Below are 25787 nucleotides of genomic sequence, written 5' to 3'. Positions count from 1 at the left end.
TTTTTAGATAAGGAAATTGAAGCTTAGTGTATGAACAAATTAGTTCTGTAACTGGCTAAGCTAATAAGTGGCTGAGCTGGAACTTAAATTTAGGTACATAAAAATGTAGAAAAAATGGCAGTTCTGTAGCATCTTTTTTTTTTAAAGTTTATTTATTTATTTGAGAGAGAAAGGGAGAGCACAAGCAGGGGAAATGGCAGAGAGAGAGAGAGAGGGAGAAGCAGACTCCCAGCTGACAGGGGAGTCTGATGTGGGCCTCCATCCCAGTAACCTGGAATCATGACCTGAGCCAAAGACACTTAACTGAGCCACCCAGGTAGCCCACAACCATTTTTTTTTAATATGTACACTGTGCCAGGTTGCTCTATGCTGGAGGTACAAAGATGAATGCAATACCTCGAGTGCCCCAGTAGAACTCAGAATTTAGTCAGAGAGAGAAGAAAGTGAAAAAAAAAATGGTTTCCATAGTAGCAGGACACCTGTGAAATAGGCTACTGTAGTCACTTAACCCAGTGTAGAGGCTCAGGGAGGAAACAGGGAAGACCTGAATATACTATGAAACCCCATGTCACCTAATGAATTTTCAGTATTTTTTGGAATTAAAGCATTCTCAGAGTTTGAACTATTTACTTTATGAAGATCCAATGCCTTCTGTATGCCAGGTACTGTTCTAAGCTCTTAGGAAAAAGAGCAGAGAAGAAATCAGGGGAATCTCCTTCTGTCAAGAAGCTTATGTTTTGATAGGGTTGATACAGCAGGACCTAATAGGTAATTTTGAAAAAGAAAATGGAAAAGTTTATTTGACAACTCTCCACTGAATATCAAATATGTTGTTAGATCCAGGGGAACATAAAGAAGACAAATTCACTATCCTTGCCTCTAGGATTTTATTTTGTATGTCTGAAAAGGTAAGAACAGTTTGAAAAAAAGTTTTAACCTTATTATTTTTAAATGGCTGAAAAAAAATTAAAGAAGACTGTTTCAGGGCACATGAAAATTATATGAAATTCAGTGTTTATAGAGAAAATATGTTTGAATGCAGCCAAAACCATTTGTTTATGCATCATTTGTGGCTCCTTTTGTGCTACAACTGCATATTTGAATAGTTTTGATAAAGATCCCGTAACCCACAAAGCCTAAAACATTTACTGTCTGGCCCTTTATAGAAAAAGTTTGTCAACCTCTTCACTAGTCTCTAAACTTCTTGATTTACTGTCCTGTTAGAAAAAATATGTATGTTCGAGCAATAACCTCATTATATTTTATTTAAAAATTTTGTACATATTTGTATGTACTATGTGTATTATAAAATGCAGACATAATAAAGAATAGGAAAAACATGAAATGAACAAGGTTTTAAAATGATTTAAAATTTTATTTATTAATAGTATAAAAGCCTTTGCTGTTATGATTAACTGTTTAGTGAGAGCAATGTCAATATGTCATAGGCAGTAATTAGAAGGTGTAGTTCCAAGTTCATTTCATTTGGTTATTTGGTTTAATGTCTGTTATAGTTGAAACATAATCTGACAGAAATATATAGGTCCCAGTGGAACAAGAGCATCATTACAACACTTATTAAATCATATTATTAACTTTTCTCAGTCCAATCTATGAGTCAAGGAAAGGTTTTCTGTGGAACCATTGCTAGTAAATTTCCATCTTTCCTGATGACAATTATAACTAATTTGGAATGTTGCATTTTTACATTTTTAAATAAATGGGTCAAAATGTGCTTTAAAAAATGGGCTTTAACTAATTTAATAAGAGTCTCAGACTCTGCATTTTTGCAAAGAAGGGGAAAGAGGTGAGTCATGCAAGAGTGAAGGAGACTGACAGGGAAGTTGGGTCAGTTTAATGTGATTTTTTAAAAAAGATTTTATTTATTTGAGAGAGTGCCTGCACGTGAGAGAGAACATGAGCGGTGGGGAGGGACAGAAGGAGAGGGACAAGCAGTCTCCCCCCACCACAAGCAGGAAGCCCAATGTGGGGCTCTATCCCAGGACTCCAGGATCATGGCCTGAGCCAAAGGCAGACACTTAACCAACTGAGCCACCTAGGCGCCCCAAAGTGTTTCTTTCTTTAATGAAGTTTATTTGAAAAAAGAGTTTGTTTCTTACTAATCGTTAAATTTACAAGGGATTACTAGTGTTTTTGTGCATGAAAAAGCCTCATGCTAAATTTCAGCAGTTTTTAAATATTTTGTCGAGATAACCAGAAAGATTTGAGAGGTACACTATTTTTTCATCCTTACTTCCTATCAAATTTCATATTATAAATATTCCACACTATTTGAAATATCTTGCTTTTATTAAAAAGAACTACATTTTTGACTCTGTAGCACTTTGTGTATTTTGGTTTCATTTTCTTTCTTGCAATCGCTTAAGTTTTACATGTAGGGTAACCTTATTCAGGAATCTCACTTAGAAGAAAAAAAAGGAATCCCACTTAGGTTTTTCATAAAACATCTTTTTAAAATTTTCGTTTTATTTATTTATTTATTTACATCTTTTTTTAAGTAAATCATATATATTGGCCATGTTTTTTATTCCATTAGTGACTCAAAGAAAAGTACTTTTTGTATTTCATTATTGAAACAGTCTAGCAAATAAACTGAGTTGTTAAAAAAAAAAAAAGCCTGTATTTTCATTCAACTCTGATAAATCTCCCACACTGAGTAATTTTTCTACTTGTTTGAGTAAATTTTAAGCAATGATTTCTATGGGTCTTCTGACAGTATTTGCTGACAAAGGGAATGTGTTTTAGTTTAATGCTGTGTTGTTTTGTGTATATTTCAGAAGCTTCTAATGAGAGTTTCTCCAGTGTCACCAGACCTTTTTCTTTTGCTATTAGTGAAAGAAAAAGTTTAAAAGAAGCTTCTAAACATGTCATTAAGTTTATAAAATTTCACTGAAGTGCTGGATTGAGTATCATATGATTTTAATTATTGCTGAGAAATTTGAAAAAGCTGTCTTCATGTTCTGAATGCTTGGCTTTTAAATGGTCTGCTAATTTGAGGTGGCCGTGTACTATCATTAGCTAATATTTTAAGGTACAATATGCACATAAACTGGGAGTCATCACTGATAATGATATACATCCATATTAATGGATGTATTAACAATTTTAATCTTGTGAGATCAGCTTATTTACTTTAGATTATTTTTTATCATATGATGGATGAAAGGCTCAGACTTGGGAGTAGGATATATAATAGTCTAGTATTTTCCCTTGAGCTTACATTTTTGCTATTATCCTATTATCCTCAGTCTTTGATCTTTGTAGGAATCTTTGAATACCACTTTTCCATTTTTGTTATTTTTGATGGTTGATTTAGTTAAAACTAGAGAAAACAACCCGTAAATCCATTTAGCCACATACATGTAAGCTGCAGTATGTTGCAGTACACTGACAGTGAACAGATATGCATTGTGAACACCTCACTCTGCTTAAGATACCTCATTTATCTTAAGGGCCTCTGGATCCAGTGATGATTCCATTGTTATGTTAAATATTAGACCTTATTTTCTTGTATTTTTAAATAAAAATACATATTTCTCAAATTACAGCGGATCCTTTATGTAGTCTCTGGACTCTGGAAACTACTGTTTCAGAATTAAGGATTATGGGAAAGTAAAAGCAATATTTGGTGTTTTTTAAATATCCAACATATGTTCTGAATTTACCCTCCTGATGGTAAAGAGGCATATTTTGGTATTAAAAGTTACATCCCTCCAATAAGACCTGAAAACAGAAATAAATAAGAATTTTTGTGCCATACTCAGTGATATTCATTTAATATCATGCTTTTTTTCTTGCTTTTGGCTTTATACTTTTGGTAGAGATAATGTATTTAGATAACTTTTTTCCTTTAACTTTGTTTTCAGTCTGAGCTTTTATATGTTTTATGACTGCAGTCTGTATAGGTAAAGTTAACTTGATCTTTTGAAAACATGAGGTAGTTACTTAATTCCAGGTAGAATTGGCCAACTATTTAGTTATGTAGCAAATTCTTGATAACTTTATTGGAGTTTTACAAATGTTTTTTTTCTTTCCAGTTCACAGTAGCTAGAGGAATTATGGAAGTATCTTTAGAAAAAATTAATTAAACAAATATTGTAAAATAAAACTGTAATAATTATTCATGCTAGGCATATTTTTAGATATAGGGTAACATTGGTTCATTCCATTCGGGGTACAGTTCTCTTCGACATAGAAGTTAAAGAATACTTGAATAATTACTACTGACAAGCAGAAGGAAGAAGGCAAGCATTTGATGGTGAAGTCAAGTTCACATTTTAAAAGAGCAACTGGAAAATCCAGCCTTAAACTGGGATCAAGATATGTTGCAGAAACAGAAACAGTTTATAGAAAATAAATAGAAATTGGGACGCCTGGGTGGCTCAGTGTTTGAGCATCTGCCTTTGGCTCAGGGTATGATCCTGGGATCCAGGATCAAGTCCCACATCAGGCTCCCTGCCAGGAGCCTGCTTCTCCTTCTGCCTATGTCTCTACTTCTCTCTTTGTGTCTCTCATGAATAAATAAAATAAAAATCTTAAAAAAATACATAGAAATTTATAACAAATTTATAGAAAGAAGGAAAAAATATTCTCGATCATAGGCAAGTAGAGATAAAAATAATAGGTTGACACTTCTCATAATGCAAAATAGAAAAAATAGTGGAAAATAAAAAATGATGTTGGAAGATAAGGAGAAAGTTTTCAAAATTATATTATTACCCATTAAAAAATTTATGAAGGGAGAGAATGAGAGGGGATGGGATAAGGAGAACAAGAGAGTGAAAATGAATGAATGAATGAATGAATGAATATGAAAATGAATAGACAGGTGGTTCAACTTTTAACCCATTTGACTATTTTCATATGGCTCCTCAGTAATAACTTTAAGATTATGAAAGTTCTTTGCTGAAGAAGTCAATTTATCTGTAATACTAACATTGCATCATGCTTGAAGGAAAATAAATGGTTTTGTGTTTACAAATATAGCTTTAATTTAATGCAATCCCTATCAAAATACCATGGACTTTCTTCAGAGAGTTGGAACAAATCATCCTAATATTTATGTGGAATCAGAAAAGACCCCGAATAGCCAGGGGAATTTTACAAAAGAAAACCATAGCTGGGGGCATCACAATGCCAGATTTCAGGTTGTACTACAAAGCTGTGGTCCTCAAGACAGTGTGTTACTGGCACAAAAACAGACACATAGATCAATGGAACAGAATAGAGAATCCAGAAGTGGACCCTCAACTTTATGGTCAACTAATATTCGACCAAGGAGGAAAGACTATCCACTGGAAAAAAAAAAAAACAGTCTCTTCAATAAATGGTGCTGGGAAAATTGGACATCCACATGCAGAAGAATGAAACTAGACCACTCCCTTGCACCATACACAAAGATAAACTCAAAATGGATGAAAGATCTAAATGTGAGACAAGATTCCATCAAAATCCTTGAGGAGAACACAGGCAACACCCTTTTTGAACTTGGCCATAGCAACTTCTTGCAAGATACATCCACGAAGGCAAAAGAAACAAAAGCAAAAATGAACTCTTGGGACTTCATCAAGATAAGAAGCTTTTGCACAGCAAAGGATACAGTCAACAAAACTAAAAGACAACCTACAGAATGGGAGAAGATATTTGCAAATGATGTATCAGATAAAGGGCTAGTTTCCAAGATCTATAAAGAACTTGTTGAACTCAACAGCAAAGAAACAAACAATCCAGTCATGAAATGGGCAAAAGACATGAACAGAAATCTCACAGAGGAAGACACAGACATGGCCAACAAGCACCTGAGAAAATGCTCTGCATCACTTGCCATCAGGGAAATCCAAATCAAAACCACAATGAGATCCCACCTCACACCAGTGAGAATGGGGGAAATTAACAAGGCAGGAAACCACAAATGTTGGAGAGTATGTGGACAAAGGGGAGCCCTCTTGTACTGTTGGTGGGAATGTGAACTGGTGCAGCCACTCTGGAAAACTGTGGAGGTTCCTCAAAGAGTTAAAAAGTAGATCTGCCCTACGACCCAGCAATTGCACTGCTGGAGATTTACCCCAAAGATACAGGTGCAGTGAGATGCCGGGACACCTGCACCCCAATGTTTATAGCAGCAATGTCCACAATAGCCAAACTGTGGAAGGAGCCTCTGTCCATCGAAAGATGAATGGATAAAGAAGATGTGGTTTATGTATACAATGGAATATTACTCAACCATTAGAAATGACAAATACCCACCATTTGCTTCGACGTAGATGGAACTGGAGGGTATTAAGCTGAGTGAAATAAGTCAATTGGAGATGGACAAAAATTATATGGTCTCATTCATTTGGGGAATATAAAAAATAGTGAAAGGGAATAAAGGGGAAAGGAGAAAAAATAAGTGAGAAATATCAGAAAGGGAGACAGAACATGGAAGACTCCTAACTCTGGGAAACAAACTAGGGGTAGTGGAAGGGGAGGTGGGCGGGAGGTGGGGGTGCCGGGGTGGCGGGCCCTGAGGTGGGCACTTGATGGGAGGAGCACTGGGTGTTATTCTGTATGTTGACAAATTGAACCAATAAAAAATAAATTTATTAAAAAAAAACAAAAAATACAAATACAGCTTTAAAATATAGGTGGTCAAATATTTAGACTTTAAGCAACATTTTTTGTAGCTACAAAGTACTATATTTTTCTCATGTATTGTGGAAGTACTAACTAAATGTTCTAATGTAAACTTGCTTTTGTGTTTTGAGTACTTTAAGAACTAGTGAGTTTAGAAGAGTTTCTTGTTCAGTTATATTGTTTAGAATTAATATTGCATAATGAGTATTGCTGTATTTAGTTGAATGATTGTATTATAAAGTTGGAGGTAATGATTTTAAATATTAGCTGCCTAATTAGGAGTATGCATCTTATTTCTCTAAGAATAAAATGAGTCATTGTGGTCTCTTCTGTTCCTATGAATGATACCTATTCCTAATCAAACTTTGTAACCAAAATATAAGTATAAAAAATGTCAGTTGCTGTAAATCAAATTAAAATATTTAGAGAAAAGTTCCTAAATACCACATTGGTTTAACACATATTTATTAAGTGTTTAGTCATTCCAGGAACAACTTTGGCTTTACTTTGTACTTTCAAATTAGCTTGGAATTTAGGGGAGGTGGATTTATCAGATAGTTTCAGTTTAAGTGCTATAATATAGGTTTTAATATTGAAGAATAGAATGTAGATAGTCATTTCTAAATTAGGTATTTCAGGGATAAATTTGAAGATAAATTGGAAGGATTCATAGTTAACCAGATAAGGATTTAGGTGGGGTGGGTGGGATGAGATGGGATAAGGGTTAGGAATGGGGAGAGGGTGGTGAAAATGAGAGCATTCTAGGCAGAGAGAACATCATCATGAATGAAGTAATGGAAACGTGTAATATCATAGTATATGTAGGAAAACTACAAACAACCTTGCGTTATTAAAGCAGTCTTTGAAAGCTAGTTAATATAAACCAGGCTTAGTGTGCATGAGCATACTTAAACCTAACAACATTATTTTAAGCCTATAGTCTCATATCCTCCTTATTTTGCCTACTTCCATGATTGTACTCTGATGGTATGATCTTAGCAGTATATGCCATTAAAAATTAAACGGAGGCACATTATAATGTAGAAATATCACTTGAGGAAGAGTCAACTGTCTACCTAGAGACTGCCAGATGTGGCAATTCCACACTCTTATGCTTGGTTGTGAGGTGTACAGATACAGACACTCAATCTTGTTGGCATTCCAGAGTTGATTCTACTTGGGAGATGCAGATTTATGCTAACCACATTTGTCAAAGACTATAATTTAACCAGAAACCTAGCCTAGCATATGCAAGCAGTGCTTAGGGGTTTTGATGGAAACACTGTGAGTCAGCAGAATGATGTGCTGGACAATAAGATCATAAAATCAGACGCTGAATTAATAGAGGTAAGGTATTTCAAGATGTGGGACGTGGTAGTCCTTTCCTTCCTTGCATTGATCAAACCACAGAGTATTTGAGAAAAATAATTACGAACACTAAGCCATGTCAAATTAAAATAATTGAAGCAGACAGGTACACTTTAGCCTGAAGGAGAGAATGATGCCTTTAAATAACATTTACATGGTTTTTTAGTTTGTTAACCTTTGCCTAGTCTGACTTGCATCTTCTTAGGTCACACTCTTATCACTAGTCACTTGAATTACTTTAGTAGCCCAAATTATTGAATGAAAGAGAAGCTGTTCTGGCTAGTTATATATAACTGACTATTATTTAGAGATACTAGGTAGCTCTTGGGTCAGGAGGGTTATAGAAACAGGCTTCAGATAATACAGGAATAACTTTCAGAACCACACAACTGAAATTTGGTCCAGTGAAGGGCTATTGCCATCCCAGAACCACTTGGTCAAACTGTTGTGATAAAAAACACACAGCTGCAGCCATCAATTCCATAACCATATCTCCTGTATTGCCATCCATGCCAGCAAAATGGATTGCTTACTTGTGGCCTGCTTCCTTATATAGTTCATTTTTGAATCTACAAAACCTGTAAATGCATTTCATTGGTGGAAACTAAGCCATATCTCTGTACTCTAGTCATAAGGGAGTCTGGCAAAAGTAGTTTTTATGGATTCTTCTTTGGTTTGGTGGGACTGACACTGAGAGGATGTATTAAAATGTAGAGAGTGTGTTTAAATGATACTGAGAAGCCAAATATGACAGAAGACACTATGGTTTCCTAGCTATTCTTATAGACTTCACTAAAATTTTTCTCATTCTTTAAGACCCAAATCCTGGTAAAAACTTCTCTGATCTTTCCATCTATCATCTGTGTTCCCAAAGCATCACATACATGCCTCTATTATTATTATTATTATTTTTAACGATTTTATTTATTTATTCATAGAGACATACAGAGAGAGAGAATGGCAGAGAGGCAGAGACACAGGCAGAGGGAGAAGCAGGCTCCATGCAGGGAGCCCGACATGGACTCGATCCCTGGTCTCCAGGATCACACCCCAGGCTGCAGGTGGCGCTAAACCGCTGCACCACGGGGGCTGCCCTACATGCCTCTATTATAATTGCATATATGTTTTCCCTACTAGATCATGAATTATTTATTTTTATTTATTTAACAAAGATAGCGTTGACTATGTATCAGGCATTGTTCTAAGTGCTGCATAAAGAATTCATTTAGTTTGTGGCTACAAGCTTTCTTTCAACTTGCACTCCCATAGCCAGCTTAGCATACAGAGTCCTTGGTGCATGGCACATTTCCAGTCAGTAAGTGATTCAATATTTAGAAAGTAGAGAAGAAATAAATAATGACCCAGTCCTGCAACTTTGACTATTCTATTTTGTTGCGCATTAAGTCTTCTAAAGAAAAATTTGGCTAAAATTATACTTCCCTAATATGAGATGGGCTGACTGTGAGGTAGTAGGTTTTCTGTTAGTTGAAATCAAATCAGGGCATACGTGAGCATCTGTGGGCTACATTAAAAATGCTATCCAGCCTTGTTTCTCTGCTTCTGCTTTGACTCAACAATGCTAGATCTAGCCTATCTATGAGTGAGGGAGAGGAAAAAAAATGTCTTCTGTCTTCAAGTCAGAAGGCCAATATACAAATGAGAATTAAGGATATATGATAGGAAAGATAGGGGTAGAGACAGTGAAAGAGGTGATTAGTAAGGAGGATCCTGTTATATATAAATAAAATGTATAGGTGTTGACTGTGAACACATCATAGGAGTCACTGCAATGTATGCAAGAATAGATCAAGAGATTCTTGCTGTCACTGAAGTTAGTATTCTATAGTAGATGCAGCTTTATTTCTTTTCATGGATCCTTTTCTCCCCCTCACATTCTTACATATGAGTCTTTAATGTTGATTTTATTTTTGCTCATTACTTTCCTTTATTAAAAAAATAGTAATGGCCAGAATTATTAAGAGAATAAAAAGAAAAAATACTGATTTAAAAAAAAATTGAAATATAAATCACATACTGTAAAATTCACCGTCTTAAACATTTCAGTGTGTTTTTTAGTATATTCTAAGAGTTATGAAGCTATCACAACAGTCAATTTTAGAACATTTTTATCACTCCAAAAAAACACCATACCCATCAGCAGTCATACCCCAATTCTCCTATTCCCCGTCCCCTGCCTGTGGCAACCACTAATTTATTTTCTTTCTGTATAGATTTGCCAATTCTGGGCATTTAGTGTAATCATACAATGTGTGGTCTTTTGTGACTGGCTTCTTTCACTTAGCATATGTGATTTCAAGTTTCATTCATGCTATAGCATTTATCAGTACTTGGTTATTCTTTATGACTGAATATTGCATTGTCTGGACATACCACATTTGTTTATCCATTCATCACTTGAGGGACATTTGGATTGTTCCCACTCTTTGATGCTTCTGCTGTGAACATTCATGTGCAAATTTTTGTGTGGACATATTTCTTTCTTTCTTTCTTTTTTTTTTTTTTTTGTATAAGCTGGGCCATGTGGTAAGTTTATGTGTATCTTTTTGAGGAACTGCTAGACTATTTTTGAAATGGGCTATATCATTTCACATTCTTACCAGCAGTGTGTGAGGGGCCCAGTTTCTCCATATCCTTACCAATGTTTCCTATTATCATCTTTTTGTATCTTATCTATCCTAGTGCAAGTGAGGTGATGTCTCATTTTGATTGTACTTCTATAATGAATATTGATACTGAACATCATGTGCTTACTAGCCATTTGTATATCTTCTTTAGAGAAATGTCTGTTCAGATCCTTTGCCCATTTGTTGTTGGGTTCTCTTTTTATTGTTGATTTGTGAGAGTTCTTTATATATTATGGATATAAGTCCCTTATCAGATAAATGATTTGGAAACATTTTCACCCATTCTGCCTGTTGTTTTTTCATTTGATGTTGCTTTTTTAAAGATTTATTTATATACATAGAATGTGAGTTGGGGGCGAGACAAAGGGAGAGAGAGAATCTCAAACAGACTCTGCTGAGCACAGAGCCTGATGCAGGACTCCATTTTAGGACCCTGAGATCATGACCTGAGCTGAAATCAAGATTTGGATGCTCAACCAACAAGGCCATCCAAGTTCTCCTGATGCTGCATTTTGAATCATAGACATTTCCACCTTGGTTTTGTGATCCTTTATTAATGTCTTAATATGTTGTAAGGGTTTTTTAAATAAGATTTTATTTATTCATGAGAGACACACAAAGAGAGGGAGAGGAAGAGACACAGGCAGAGGGAGAAACAGGCTCCATGCAGGGAGCCTGATGGGGACTCGATCCCGGGACTCCAGGATGACACCCTGGGCTGAAGGCAGGCGCTAAACTGCAAATAATCCTCCCTGGTTATTTGCCATTCATCCTGTGTTGTAAGGGTTAGTATAATTTCAAAGTGAAGAAAAATAATTTGTCCAGTGACAATGTTATATGTGTGGGTATCATGTAATAAAGGAAGATTCCCAGTCAATTTTTTTTTAATTTTTATTTATTTATGATAGGCACACAGTGAGAGAGAGAGAGAGGCCGAGACACAGGCAGAGGGAGAAGCAGGCTCCATGTACCAGAAGCCTGACGTGGGATTTGATCCCCGGTCTCCAGGATCATGCCCTGGGCCAAAGGCAGGCACTAAACCGCTGCACCACCCAGGGATCCCTTTTTTTTTTTTTTTTTAATTTTTAGATTCCCAGTCAAATTGAAGCTTATTGAATCTCAAACCATTTCTTGTAACTTAATATTTTTTCCTTTATTGAGTAATTTTTGTCATCCAAACACAGCTGATTATATTTTTGATTTTCTTTTTTTGCTTTCAGAATCCAGCAACTTCTCAAGAACTTTTCTTCAGTGACATATTGTAGATAGATATTTCCTATTACTTTAAAAGTCATATTTGTTCTTCTAGATAATAGTGATCTTAAGGGAGAATATGCCAAATGGTAAATTGTTTGTTTATTTTTGCTATCAGGATAAATTAATATCTGTGCTAAGGTTATCTGATGTATGCTACAAAATAGCTGCCAGTTTATTCTGTGGAATAGTTTAAAAACATTTTTTCATTCTGCTCATTGGTTGACTAGGTAGAGATATAAACCATTAATATATGGTAAAATTTATACAATGTTATGGTAAAAACTGAAATAAGAAATAATAGTGAAGTATCCACCAAAATGAGGTGGTAGTTGTTGGTAGTTACAGCAGGACTTATGATTTTAAAAGAGAATATTAGTATTTATTAATCACTTTTGAAATTCAAGCAGCAATTTTTAAACACTTATCATAGATGTTCTTTCTAATAGGAGGACATGAACCTTAATGAAGAACGAAAAGCTCCTTTACGAAACAAAGATTTTACCACCAAGCGTGAGATGGTTGTCCAGTATATTTCTGCTACTGCCAAATCTGTAAGTAGTGACACTTCCCCAGCACTACCATAATGAGTTTAGCATTATCTGCTCAAAATTAAATAAACCTCAGCTCTTCAAGTTCTTGTCTCACTGTACTTCTATAGATTATTAAGAAAAAAACACTTATGTGTATTTTTACACATTTGGTATATATTTAAAAACTGCTTACAATTAGACTTATTAAACAATACAGACTTAGGATAGAAGGCTCTGAGTTAATCCAACGAGTTTTGGAGCAGTAGTTTTTTGTACATCCTAAAAATTGACAGAAATTTGCAGTAATTCCACCACATATACTGTTTGTTTTATGAAAATTTTGAATTTTGAAGGAGAAGCCACAAACATAGGCTAGTCACAAGTTTTAACTAAGTTTACATTTAAGCTATATGTTTGGTTTCTTCTTGCATGAAATTTTTAATTTAATTTAATTTTAATTTTTAATTTTAATTAAAAAATTTTAAATTTAATATTTTTAATATGCTGTTTTAGTTTTTTATTATTTTATGTGGTGCTAACTATATAAACTACCTCATAATGGTTATTGTACAGCTTAACTTAGTATAATTAATATAATATAATTTAATATAATAAGGTGCTTAATAGGAATGAGCTTTAATGAAATCTGTATGAGTTTCAAAAGACTTGTGTTCAGCAGGAGAAACTTTAGTGTTTTAATGGGATATATGGCTTTGTTTACTTCTTAAGCTGCTTCCAAAAATAGACATCAGGTTTGATTTCTTTTTGTAAGAAAAAAATGTATTTTTGAAATGGTGAAATGTATCTTTTACATTTCTGTAAGGAAAAAGCTTTATACAGCTAGAGTTCATAGAATCACTGTATATGTGTATATATGTTGTATGTATATAGACACATATATACATGTAACATTTTATATATCTGTGTACATATACATATACAAACACAGATTTTGATTGTGTGGTATGTATATTATATGTGTATATAAATAATATAACACATTCATTTACATGTAAAAATATTTTTTAATATTATTTTAGTTTTATACTTTTAAAGATTTTTTAAATTTATCATGAGAGACACAGAAAGAGAGGCAGAGACATAGGCAGAGGGAGAAGCAGGCTCCCCTTAGGGAGGCCAATGTGGGACTCAATCCCAGGACCCTGGGATCATGCCCTGAGCTGACGGCAGATGCTCAACCACTGAACCATCCAGGCATCCCAAAAATACATATTTTAAATTACAAACTTGGCCAGTAAAGAAAATAATTGCTTGGAAAATTATTCCATTGGAAAAAATATTCTAAAATTATTTGGCTATCCTGTTACTACTACTTCAGTACAGTAATTGAAATGGGAATTATTAATGCATGTTACCCTAAATTCTACAATTGTATTGATTTCATATTGTTGTTTAAGCAAGCTGAATCTGAATGCTGAATTATTTAAACATAACACAGTCCAGCTCAGCCAGAGCAGGGCAACAGCATGTATTTTACTTTGCTCCTCATATCCAAGGTCAGAAATATGTTCCAAATCATGTGAAATTTACCACGAGTGCTGTTTTCAATAGATTTTGGTGAAGCAAAGGGTCTTACTTTGAAATTGTGATAAATCTCTTTTTATTTTACACTCAAGTTATTGTTCACAGTAAAATGTGTTAGGAAATGCAGGGTGTACATTAGTGTTATTTTTCAAATACCTAAAAGCAAATACACTAGTAAATTTATATAACTAAATCTGAATGCAAAGTACAGATAATAATATATGAATAATCATGTGGTATTTTTAATGGTAACATTTTGTTAGTGTTTCTGGCTCATTTGTCGTTTTTGATTACATAAGAGGGATTAAATATGATGAAAATTTTACAAAGCTCTTATTCTTTAACATTTTGATTTTTACTCTATGTAGAACTTGTTTTTATTTGTTCTCATATTGTTTCCTCTTCAGCTGACCAAAGACATGTAAACTTTAGGTTATGGACTCATTTTGCACATTCAAATGCTGAAATTGGGATAAATATTGGATGAGCTCTTTGAATTGCTTTATTCGAAAGATGGAAATAGAATGTTTCTCATAAGACTTGAAAATTCTGTTTCAGGCATTAGCCTCAAAATCAGTACTTACTATTTAGTATATGACCCTTATTTGTTTCATTCAGCATACATATGAGCACCTGACATGCATATAGCACTTTTATTAGAGACTCAAATTTATACATTTTATTTGCTATTATTTTTTCATGTACCAAATGTTATGATAAAAGAAAGCCTCTTGATCAACATGTTTTAAAGCTTTCATATCTTGGAGAGACGTTAAATTGTATTATGATTTTTGTTGTTAAAACTAAGAAAATTGCTTATGTACTTTCCTTTTGAAGGTGAGAGTGATGCCATTCAGTGACAGTCCTCTTACCTTTGACATTTTCATGATCATGACAATAATATTTGCATAAACTATAGCTCAATATGTGGCTGTTTACATATTTGTGTTTTTTTTTTGTATAATTTTTTATTGGAGTTCGATTTGGCAACGTATAGCATAACACCCAGTGCTCAACTCATCAAGTGCCCCCATCAGTACCTGTCACCCAGTCACCCAAACCCCCGCCCAATTCCCTTTCCACCACTCCTTGTTCGTTTCCATGAGTTAGGAGTCTTTTTTTTTTTTTTTCTTTTCTTTATTTATTTATGATAGTCACAGAGAGAGAGAGAGAGAGAGAGGCAGAGACACAGGCAGAGGGAGAAGCAGGCTCCATGCACCGGGAGCCCGATGTGGGATTCGATCCCGGGTCTCCAGGATCACGCCCTGGGCCAAAGGCAGGCGCCAAATCGCTGCACCACCCAGGGATCCCAGTTAGGAGTCTTTCATGTTCTCTCACCCTCACTGATATTTTCCAATCAATTTCTCTCCTTTCCCCTTTATTCCCTTTCACTATTTTTTATATTCCCCAAATGAATGAGACCATATAATGTTTGTTCTTCTCCAATTGACTTACTTCACTCAGCATAATACCCTCCAGTTCCATCCACGTTGAAGCAAATGGTGGGTATTTGTCATTTCTAATGGTTGAGTAATATCCCATTGTATATATAGAGCACATCTTCTTTATCCATTCATCTTTCTTTTTTATTTATTTATTTATTTATTTTTTATTTTATTTATTTATTTATTTTTTTTATTGGTGTTCAATTTACTAACATACAGAATAACACCCAGTGCCTGTCACCCATTCACTCCCACCCCCCGCCCTCCTCCCCTTCTACCACCCCTAGTTCGTTTCCCAGAGTTAGCAGTCTTTACGTTCTGTCTCCCTTTCTGATATTTCCCACACATTTCTTCCCCCTTCCCTTATTTTCCCTTTCACTATTATTTATATTCCCCAAATGAATGAGAACATATAATGTTTGTCCTTCTCCGACTGACTTACTTCACTCAGCATAATACCCTCCAGTTCCATCCACGTTGAAGCAAATGGTGGGTATTTGTCATTTCTAATAGCTGAGTAATATTCCATTGTATACATAAACCACATCTTCTTTATCCATTCATCTTTCGTTGGACACCGAGGCTCCTTCCACAGTTTGGCTATCGTGGCCATTGCTGCTAGAAACATCGGGGTGCAGGTGTCCCGGCGTTTCATTGCATTTGTATCTTTGGGGTAAATCCCCAACAGTGCAATTGCTGGGTCGTAGGGCAGGTATATTTTTAACTGTTTGAGGAACCTCCACACAGTTTTCCAGAGTGGCTGCACCAGTTCACATTCCCACCAACAGTGTAAGAGGGTTCCCTTTTCTCCGCATCCTCTCCAACATTTGTTGTTTCCTGCCTTGTTAATTTTCCTCCATTCATCTTTCAATGGACACCGAGGCTCCTTCCACAGTTTGGCTATTGTGGACATTGCTGCTATAAACATCAGGGTGCAGGTGTCCTGCCATTTCACTGCATCTGCATCTTTGGGGGAAATCCCCAGCAGTGCAATTGTTGGGATGTAGAGCAGTTCTATTTTTAACTCTTGAGGAACCTCCACACAGTTTTCCAGAGTCGCTGTACCAGGTCACATTCCCACCAACAGTGCAAGAGGGTTCCTTTTCTCCATATCCTTCCCAGCATTTGTTGTTTCCTGTCTTGTTAATTTTCACAATTCTTACTCATGTGAGGTGGTATCTCATTCTGGTTTTGATTTGTATTTCCTTTTTTTTCTCTTTTTTTTTTATTGGAGTTCAATTTGCCAACATATAGCATAACACCCAGTGCTCATCCCATCAAGTGCCCCCCTCAGTGCCCGTCACCCAGTCACCCCCATCCCCTACCCACCTCCCTTTCCATCACCCCTTGTTCGTTTCTCAGAGTTAGGAATATCTCATGTTCTGTCTCCCTTTCTGATATTTCCCACTCATTTTTTCTCCGTTCCCCTTAATTCCGTTTTACTATTTTTTATATTCCCCAAATGACTGAGACCATATAATGTTTCTCCTTCTCTGATTGACTTATGTCACTCAGCATAATACCCTCCAGTTTCATTAACGTCAAAGCAAATGGTGGGTATTTGTTGTTTCTAATCGCTGAGTAATATTCCATTGTATTCATAGACCACATCTTCTTTATCCATTCATCTTTCGATGGACACCGAGGCTCCTTCCACAGTTTGGCTATTGTGGACATTGCTGCTATCGGGGTGCAGGTGTCCTGCCATTTCACTATATCTGTATCTTTCGGGTAAATCCCCAGCAGTGTAATTGCTGGGTCGTAGGGCATATCTATTTTTAACTCTTTGAGGAACCTCCACACAGTTTTCCAGAGTGGTTGTACCAGGTCACATTCCCACCAACAGTGCAAGAGGATTCCCCTTTCTCCACATCCTTCCTAGCATTTGTTGTTTCCTGTCTTGTTAATTTTCAAAATTTTTATTCGTGTGAGGTAGTATCTCATTGTGGTTTTGATTGTATTTCCCTGATGGAAAGTGATGCGGAGCATTTCCTCGTGTGCTTGTTGGCCATGTCTATGTCTTCCTCTGTGAAATTTCTGTTCATGTTTTTTACTCGTTTCATGATTGGATTGTTTGTTTCTTTGCTGTTGAGTTTAATAAGTTTTTTATAGATCTTGGATACTAGCCCTTTTTCTGGTAGGTCATTTGCAAATATCTTCTCCCATTCTGTAGGTTGTCTTTTAGTTTTGTTCACTGTTTCTTTTGCTGTGCAGAAGCTTCTTATCTTGATGAAGTCCCATAGTTCATTTTTGCTTTTGTTTCCCTTGCCTTCATATGTATCTTGCAAGAAGGTACCGTGGCCAAGTTCAAAAAGGGTGTTGCTTGTGTTCTCCTCGAGGATTCTGATGGATTCTTGTCTCACATTTAGATATTTTATTCATTTTGAGTTTCTCTTTGCGTATGGTGTAAGAGAATGGTCCAGTTTCATTCTTTTGCACGTGGCTGTCCAATTTTCCCAGCACCGTTTATTGAAGATAGTGTCCTTTTTCCAGTGGATAGTCTTTCCTGCTTTGTCGAATATTAGTTGATCAGAGATTTGAGGGCCCATTCCCGGTTCTCTATTCTGTTTCATTGATCTATGTGTCTGCTTTTGTGCCAGTACCACACTGTCTTGATGACCACAGCTTTGTACTAAAACCTGATATCCAGCATGGTGATGCCACCGGTTCTGATTTTCTTTTTCAGTATTCCCCGGGCTATTTCGGTTCTTTTCTGATTCCACGGATATCTTAAGATGATTTTTTCCAACTTTCTGAAGAAAGTTCATGATATTTTGTTAGGGATTGCATTGAATGTGTAAATTGCCCTGGGTAGCATAGACATTTTCACAGTATTAATTCTTCCAATCCATGAGCATGGAATATTTTTCCATTTGTGTCTACTTTAGTTTCTTTCAGAAGTGTTCTGTAGTTTTCAGGGTATAGATACTTTACCTTTTTGGTTAGGTTTATTCCTTGGTATCTTATGTTTTTGGGTGCAATTGTAAATGGGATTGACTCCTTAATTGCTCTTTCTTCAGTTTCATTGTTAGTGTATAGAAATGCCACTGATTTCTGGGCATTGATTTTGATTCCTGGCACACTGCCGGATTGTTATATGTGTTCTAACAATCATGTGGTGGAGTCTTTTGGGTTTTCTATGTACAGTATTATGTCATCTGCAAAGAGAGAGAGTTTGACTTCTTCGTTGCCATTTTGAATGCCTTTAATGTCTTTCTGTTGTCTGATTGCTAAGGCTAGGACTTCTAGTACTACCTTGAATAGCAATGGTGAGAGTGGACATCCCTGTCTTGTTCCTGATCTTAGGGGAAAGGCTCCCAGTGTTTCCCCATTGAGAATGATATTTGCTGTGGGCTTTTCGTAGATGGCTTTGAAGATGCTGAGGAATGTTCCCTGTATCCCTATACTCTGAAGAGTTTTGATCAGGAATGGGTGCTGTATTTTATCGAATGCTGTCTCTGCATCTATTGAGAGGATCATATGGTTTTTGTTTTTTCTCTTGTTGATATAAACTATCACGTTGATTGTTTTACGAGTGTTGAACCAGCCTTGCATCCCAGGGATAAATCCTTTTTTTTTTTTTTTTTTTAATTTTTATTTATTTATGATAGTCACACAGAGAGAGAGAGAGGCAGAGACACAGGCAGAGGGAGAAGCAGGCTCCATGCACCGGGAGCGCGACGTGGGATTCGATCCAGGGTCTCCTGGATCGCGCCCTGGGCCAAAGGCAGGCGCCATATCGCTTCGCCACCCAGGGATCCCTGGGGATAAATTCTACTTGGTCTGGTGAATAACTTTCTTAATGTTCTGTTGGATCCTATTGGCTAGTATCTTGTTGAGAATTTTTGCATCTGTGTTCATCAGGGATATTGGTCTATAATTCTTTTTGGCGGAGTCTTTGTCTGTTTTGGGAATTAAGGTGATACTGGCCTCATAAAAGGAGTTTGGAATTATTCCCTCCCTTTATATCTTTTGGAACAGCATGGGTAGAATAGGTATAGTTTCTTTAAATGTTTCATAGAATTCCCCTGGGAAACCATCTAGACCTGGACCTTTGTGTCTTAGATGGTTTTTGATGACTGCTTCAATTTCCTCCCTGGTTATTTGCCAGTTCAGGTTTTCTATTCCTTCCTGTTCCAGTTTTGGTAGTTTGTGGTTTTCCAGAAATGCATCCATTTCCTCTAGGTATCCTAATTTATTGGTGTATAGCTGCTCAAAATAAGTTTTTAAAATTGTTTGTATTTCCTTGGTATGATTGTGATGTCTCCCTTTTCATTCGTGATTTTATTAATTTGAGTCTTTTCTCTCTCTCTCTCTCTTTTTTTTTAATAAGGGTGGCTAATGGTTTATCTATCTTATTAACTCTTTGAAACAACCAACTCGTTTTGTTGATGTGTTCTACAGTTCTTCTGGTCTCTATTTATTTGAGTTCTGCATGAATCTTTATTAAATCTCTTCTTCTGCTTGGTGTAGGTTTTAGTTGCTGTTTTTTCTCAAGTTCCTTTATGTGTGAGGGTAGCTTGTGTATTTGAGTTTTTTCCATTTTTTTGAAGGAGGTTTGTATTATGATGTTTTTCCCTCTTAGGACTGATTTTGCCGTATTCCAAAGATTTTGAAGGGTTATATCTTCATTCTCATTAGTTTCCATGAATCTTTTTATTTCTTATCTAAATTCCTGGTTGACTCTTTCATCTTTTAGCAGGATGCTCTTTAAGTTCCGGGTGTTTAAGCTTCTTCCAAATTTCTTCTTGTGATTGTGTTCAAGTTTCAAAGTTTCGTGGTCTGTAAATATACAAGGGACAATCCCAATCTTTTGGTATCAGTTAATAACTTATTTGTGACCCAGTCTGTGGTCTATTCTGGAGAAAGTTCCATGTGCAGTCGAGAAGAATGTGTATTCAGTTGCGTTTGGATATAAAGTTCTGTAAATATCTGGGAAATCCATCTGGTTCAGTGTATCATTTAAAGTTCCTGTTTCTTTGGAGATGTTGTGCTTAGAAGATTTGTTGATTATATAAAGTGCTGTGTTCAAGTCACCAAGTATAATGTATTATTATCTAAATATGTCTTCACTTTGGTTATTAATTGATTGATATAGTTGGCATTCCCTCATTTAGGGTATAAATATTGATGATTGTTAGGTCCTTTTGTTGGATAGATTCTTTAAGTATGATATAGTGTCCCTCTTCATCTCTTACTACAGTCTTTGGGATAAACTTTAATTCATATGATATATGGATGGCTACCCCTGCTTTCTTTTGAGGACCATTTGAATGGTAAATGGTCCCAACCTTTTATTTGTAGGTGTAGGCGTCCTTAGGTCTAAAATGAGTTTTGTAGACAGCAAATAGATGGGTCTTGCACTTTTATCCAGTCTGAAACCCTGCACCTTTTGATGGGGTCATTAAGCGTATTCACGTTCAGAATTACTGTTAAAGATATGAATTTAGTGTCATCATGATACCTATTCAGTCCTTGTTTTTGGATTGTTTCCTTGGAGTTCCTCTTTCTTTTCCAGAGTCCATCTTAATATTTCTTGCAGAGCTGGTTTGGTGGTCACATATTCTTTCAGTTTCTGCCTATCTTGGAAGCTCTTTATCTCTCCTTCTGTTCTGAATGAGAGCCTTGCTGGATAAAGTATTCTTGGCTGCAGTTTCTTCTCGTTTAGGACCCTGAATATATCCTGCCATCCCTTTCTGGCCTGTCGGGTGTCTGTGGAGATGTCTGCTGTTAATTTAATATTTCTCCCCATGTAAGTTAGGGATCCCTTGTCTCTTGCTGTTTTAAGGATTTTCTCTTTATCTTTGGAATTTGCAAGTTTCACTGTTAAATTTCCAGGTGTTGAAATGTTTTTATTGATTAGGGGGAGAAGTCTCCATCTTCTGGATCTGAATACCTGTTTCCGTCCCCAGATTAGGGTTGTTCTAAGCTATGATTTGTTGAAATATGCTTTCTGGTCCTCTCTCCATTGCAGCACCCCCTAAATCTCCAAGTGAAACCTAGATTTTTCCTTCTGAGGCTGTCATTTATTTCCCTTAACCTTTCCTTACGGTGTTTTAATTGTTTTTCTGTTTTTTCCTCAGCTTCCATCCTTGCCATCTACTTGTCTTCCATGTCACTCACTCTTTCTTCTACCTCCTTAACCATCATCGTGAGGACCTCCAGTTTGGATTGCATCTCATTTAATTAATGTTTAATTTCCGTCAGATTACATCTAAATTTTGCAGTCATGATGTCTCTTGATACCATTATGCTTTTTTCCAGAGTCACCAGTAGCTTTATAATTGTGCTTCTGAATTGGCTTTCTGACATCATATTGTTATCCAAATTCTGTAACTCTGTGGCAGAGTATACTGTTTGTGATTCTTTCTTTTGTGGGGGGTTGTTTTTTCTAAACATTTTGCTTAGTGCAGAGTGGCTTGAAATGAGTTGTACTTGTTAGAAGCGCAAACTCTTCTCTCTGTATCATTTCAGCTGTTCTCTCTTTAAATCTCAGGTTGAATTTGTAGGTTTTCAGGATGATTTGAAAGTTATGTAGTTAAGTTGGTGGGGATAGGTTACTTGGCGACCCTTCTCCTCTGCCGTCTTGCACTGCCCCTCTTTACCTAGTTTTAACTAAGGTTTCCATCCTGCTTTCAATAAGCTTTAGATATGCCTTGTATATCTTGTACTATTTTATTATATTGATATACTATTTAATAATGTTTTCTAGTTGGGGCGCCTGGGTAGTTTAGTCAGTGGAGCTTCTGTTTCTTGTTTTTAGCTCAGCTTGTGACCTCAGAGTGATAGCATTGAGTTCTACATCCAGCTCTGCCTTCAATGTGGCATTGCTTTAAATTCTCCCCCTCCCTAGTCATTTGTGTGTGTGCAGAGTCTTTAAAGTAAATACATCAGTCTCAGCTTTGCACAGTGGCTGTATCGTAGCCAATGAGGTTTATCCGAGGCGTGATTGTTGCTAATAAATAAGTCAGCCTAAAAAAATGTTTCTTCATTTAAAGTAGATATGATTGTAATCACTTCTTCATGAAAATACTTTAAATGTAGTCCAAACTTTAATCTGGATGTAAAAAAAAGGGCTAGTGTTCCTGATGGAGAATGTTTTGTAGTCACATATAAAACGTGAGAATTATAGTTACTTTTAAACATAAATTATATATCTCCCCGTTTAACACTTGCATTTATCATTTTGCATAGAATTGAAAAATAAACAAAATATGAACTCAGTAGGAAATGTCCATCATTCTCCTGGGTTCCTGGATACAGACAGTAAAGCAAGATGAAACTAATGCACAGGTTTGTGCTCAAGACCTGTTTTTAAAGGAAAGAATTTTTTTTTTTTAGTATTGAATTAAAAGTAAAATTTTATTACAAAGGATTCATAAATGAACTTAAAAGACAAGCAAAGAGTGAAAGAAGTTATGTGCAATGCATACAACCCCTAAAGAATGTTATTCTGAATTTTTAGGGACACTCCACAATTGCATGACCTAACAGAAAAATGGACAAAGGAACAGCAATGTGAAACAATGGTTGGCTTTGCCGTGGTTACAAATTAAACAATACTAGGAAATGCAGATTTAACCAATAAAATTCATTTTCACCTAAGCTATTTTGGTAGCGTTCGCAGCCTACAAAGGAACACTGAGCAAGAAACAGTGGTTTTAATTGAAGACAGCCAGCTTGGGACAATCTTTCAGGGAGAGAGCCAATGGAAATATACGTTCACATCATTCCCCTACCTCATTCTAATTTCCTAGCGTTCCTTATTAGAGAAACCTAACTAGAAACTAGAGAGATATAAACCTGTTAATAAAGTCCATACAGCTATACTGGTAGCGCAAATAACAGGTGAAGAAGGGTAAAGAGTTTATCTGGAGGAATGAATTAAAGATATTTGGTACAGAGGTTCTGATGCTTGGTGACTAAAAAATTGACAAATGTCTGTGATTATTAAGTTTTGTTAAAAAATGTATAACATGCTTTAATGTGGAAAAACAAACTATTTAAAAATCTTTACTGGGGAGGGACATGCCTGGGTGGTACAGTCTGTTAAGTGTCCAACTCTTTGTTTCAGCTCAGGTCATGATCTCATGGGTAATGAGATCGAGCCCCATGTCTGGCTCCACACTCAGCACAAAGTAAAGCAGAGAATTCTTTGCTATGTAACTATCTTTGCTAAAACAAGCATGGAATAAAAATATATAGGAAATTAAAAGATACTGATGAAAAAGCTATTGCCTAGTGTTTTCTTGTTAAGGTTCCATGTTAGAGAATATTGAATTGTGTGAGTGTTAAAGGAAAAAGTAGCTACAATAGGTCTGTCAGTGATGAATGAGTGGAGAAGAACCTCTTCTCTGCTCAGGGTGGACTCATTTGCTCATTATATCAAGTGTGGTTATAGACCTGACCTATAATAGTTGGCACATGGTCATAATTTAGCCACAAAAATCTGGAAGAATTTAGATTTTCAAAACACCAGCATGTGTTTTCAGAGATGGAAAACCAAGCTTTGTTAATAATATAAACGTTGTCACCCATATTCATAATCCTGAAAGAGGCATGATATCTCAGTGATTTTGGAGATCCTGTATGTTCTATCTTAGGAAAAATAAGTCACTGAAATTCTAACAATTTGCCAAAAGCCATTGTCTTTTTTAGAATATTAAGAAACTATTTTATTACTAACTTAAATCTAATTTGTTTATTTGTAACTCAACAATTTTTGAAGCTGAGATTTTAAAATATGTGAAGTTACATTTTTGAAGACACATGACCCATTGAGAGGTATCATTAATTAGAAAAAAATCTTAATAGGAAATAAGTTAAAATAGTGACACCAAATATATCTGTAGAATTTTTAGATTCACACATGTAGTTACAGAACTTGTAATTTGAAGGTTGCAGAACATCTCTCTATGTGTGTATACATGTCTTATAGTTTAGCTTTTGCTATTAGCAGATATTTTCTTTCTCTGGTGAAACAATTGAAGTCAAACACGACCAGACATGTTTCTTTTAGCTTTCCTTAGGCAATCTAATCTGGTCACTATATGAGCTTTAGCTAAATAGAATCGTTTTGGAATCATAATGAATTACTAATGGGCTATACTTTGGTTGTCTCACTAAGTATAGACTTGCCTTAATTAAGACAGGCTTGCATTCTTGTTTTAGTCTTATGTCTGTGCTGTATAAACAAGGGATAAATAAGACCTCTGTCTTTTTGGTTGGGAAATAAGTTAGGTCTATAGCATATCTTTCAATTCAGAAGACTGTTGATGGCACCAGAGAGGCTTTTATTCAATCACTGCCTCTAAATAGTCTATTGAATGAATATTTAAGAAAGCTGCTTATCTATTTGGAGATTCATGTATTCCTCTGAAATAATTTGCTTGGCAACTGTCATTGTCTTTTTGCGTCTTGTGGTGTCCTGTTTAAAACTTAGGATGCTTCCTGAGATTTCAGTATTTTATTTTTCTTTTTAAAGTACTATCTGGAAAAAAAAAGTACTAGCTGGTTAATATTGATAATATTGATAATAACTGCTGTAATATTAATGTTTTTAGATTGTAGATTAGTTCTTTTTTGGACATTGCCTGATATTTAAGTGTAGGAATCTGATAACGATTTGATTTATAATTGGGCTTAGGCATAAAATTATGTTAGGACTATGATTTCAATTTTGCTTTCTTTTTCTTAATTTTTAAAATTAAAAAAAAGATTTATTTATTTATTCATGAGAGACACAGAGAGAGAGAGAGAGAGAGAGAGAGAGGCAGAGACATAGGTAGAGGGAGAAGCAGGCTCCATGCAGGTAGCCTGACATGGGACTCAATCCCAGGTCTCCCGGGTCATGCCCTGGGCTGAAGGCGGTGCTAAACCGCTGAGGTACCCAGGCTGCACCTACTTCTTGCTTTCTTTCTTTCTTTTTTTTTTTTTTAATATTTTATTTATTCATTCATGAGAATACACAGAGAGGAGAGAGAGAGAGAGAGGCAGAGACACAGGCAGAGGGAGAAGCAGGCTCCATGCAGGGAGCCCGACATGGGACTCGATCCTGGGTCTCCAGGATCAGGCCCTGGGCTGCAGGCAGCGCTAAACCGCTGAGCCACCGGGGCTGCCCTACTTCTTGCTTTCTTAAACAGAATTCAGCTTCTCAGAAATTCTATTATCTCTTATCTATTAGGAAAGCTCAATTAAAGTTTCAGTTTTTGAACTGTTACCTCCTTGTGAAGATGTGCATGTTCACATATAATTACTTCTTTGTCTTCATGTTACATGATATTATCTGATCTTTTAATAACAAATGTTTGCATGACCTAGACAACTAGAATCATAAGCAATCTATCTCCTTCATAATTTTC

At 35.8% G+C, this 25787-nt stretch overlaps 1 protein-coding gene and 1 pseudogene across 7 annotated transcripts in view; both read left to right on the top strand.

The window, feature by feature from the left end:
- DIAPH2 (diaphanous related formin 2) overlaps window positions 1–25787 on the top strand; it is a 1054304-nt gene that overhangs the window by 77671 nt on the left and 950846 nt on the right. For all 7 annotated transcript variants that reach the window (XM_072816467.1, XM_072816462.1, XM_072816464.1 and 4 more), the window contains one exon: window positions 12353–12457. In XM_072816467.1, coding sequence (XP_072672568.1) covers window positions 12353–12457 — 105 coding nt within the window. The remainder of the gene's footprint in view (window positions 1–12352; window positions 12458–25787) is intronic.
- LOC140628979 (U4 spliceosomal RNA) lies at window positions 22325–22452 on the top strand (annotated as a pseudogene).

Source organism: Canis lupus, chromosome X, assembly GCF_048164855.1.
Source record: "Canis lupus baileyi chromosome X, mCanLup2.hap1, whole genome shotgun sequence".
Lineage (NCBI taxonomy): Eukaryota > Metazoa > Chordata > Mammalia > Carnivora > Canidae > Canis > Canis lupus.
Note: the sequence above shows the minus strand (reverse complement) of the source record. Positions and strands in the feature narration are given on the sequence as shown.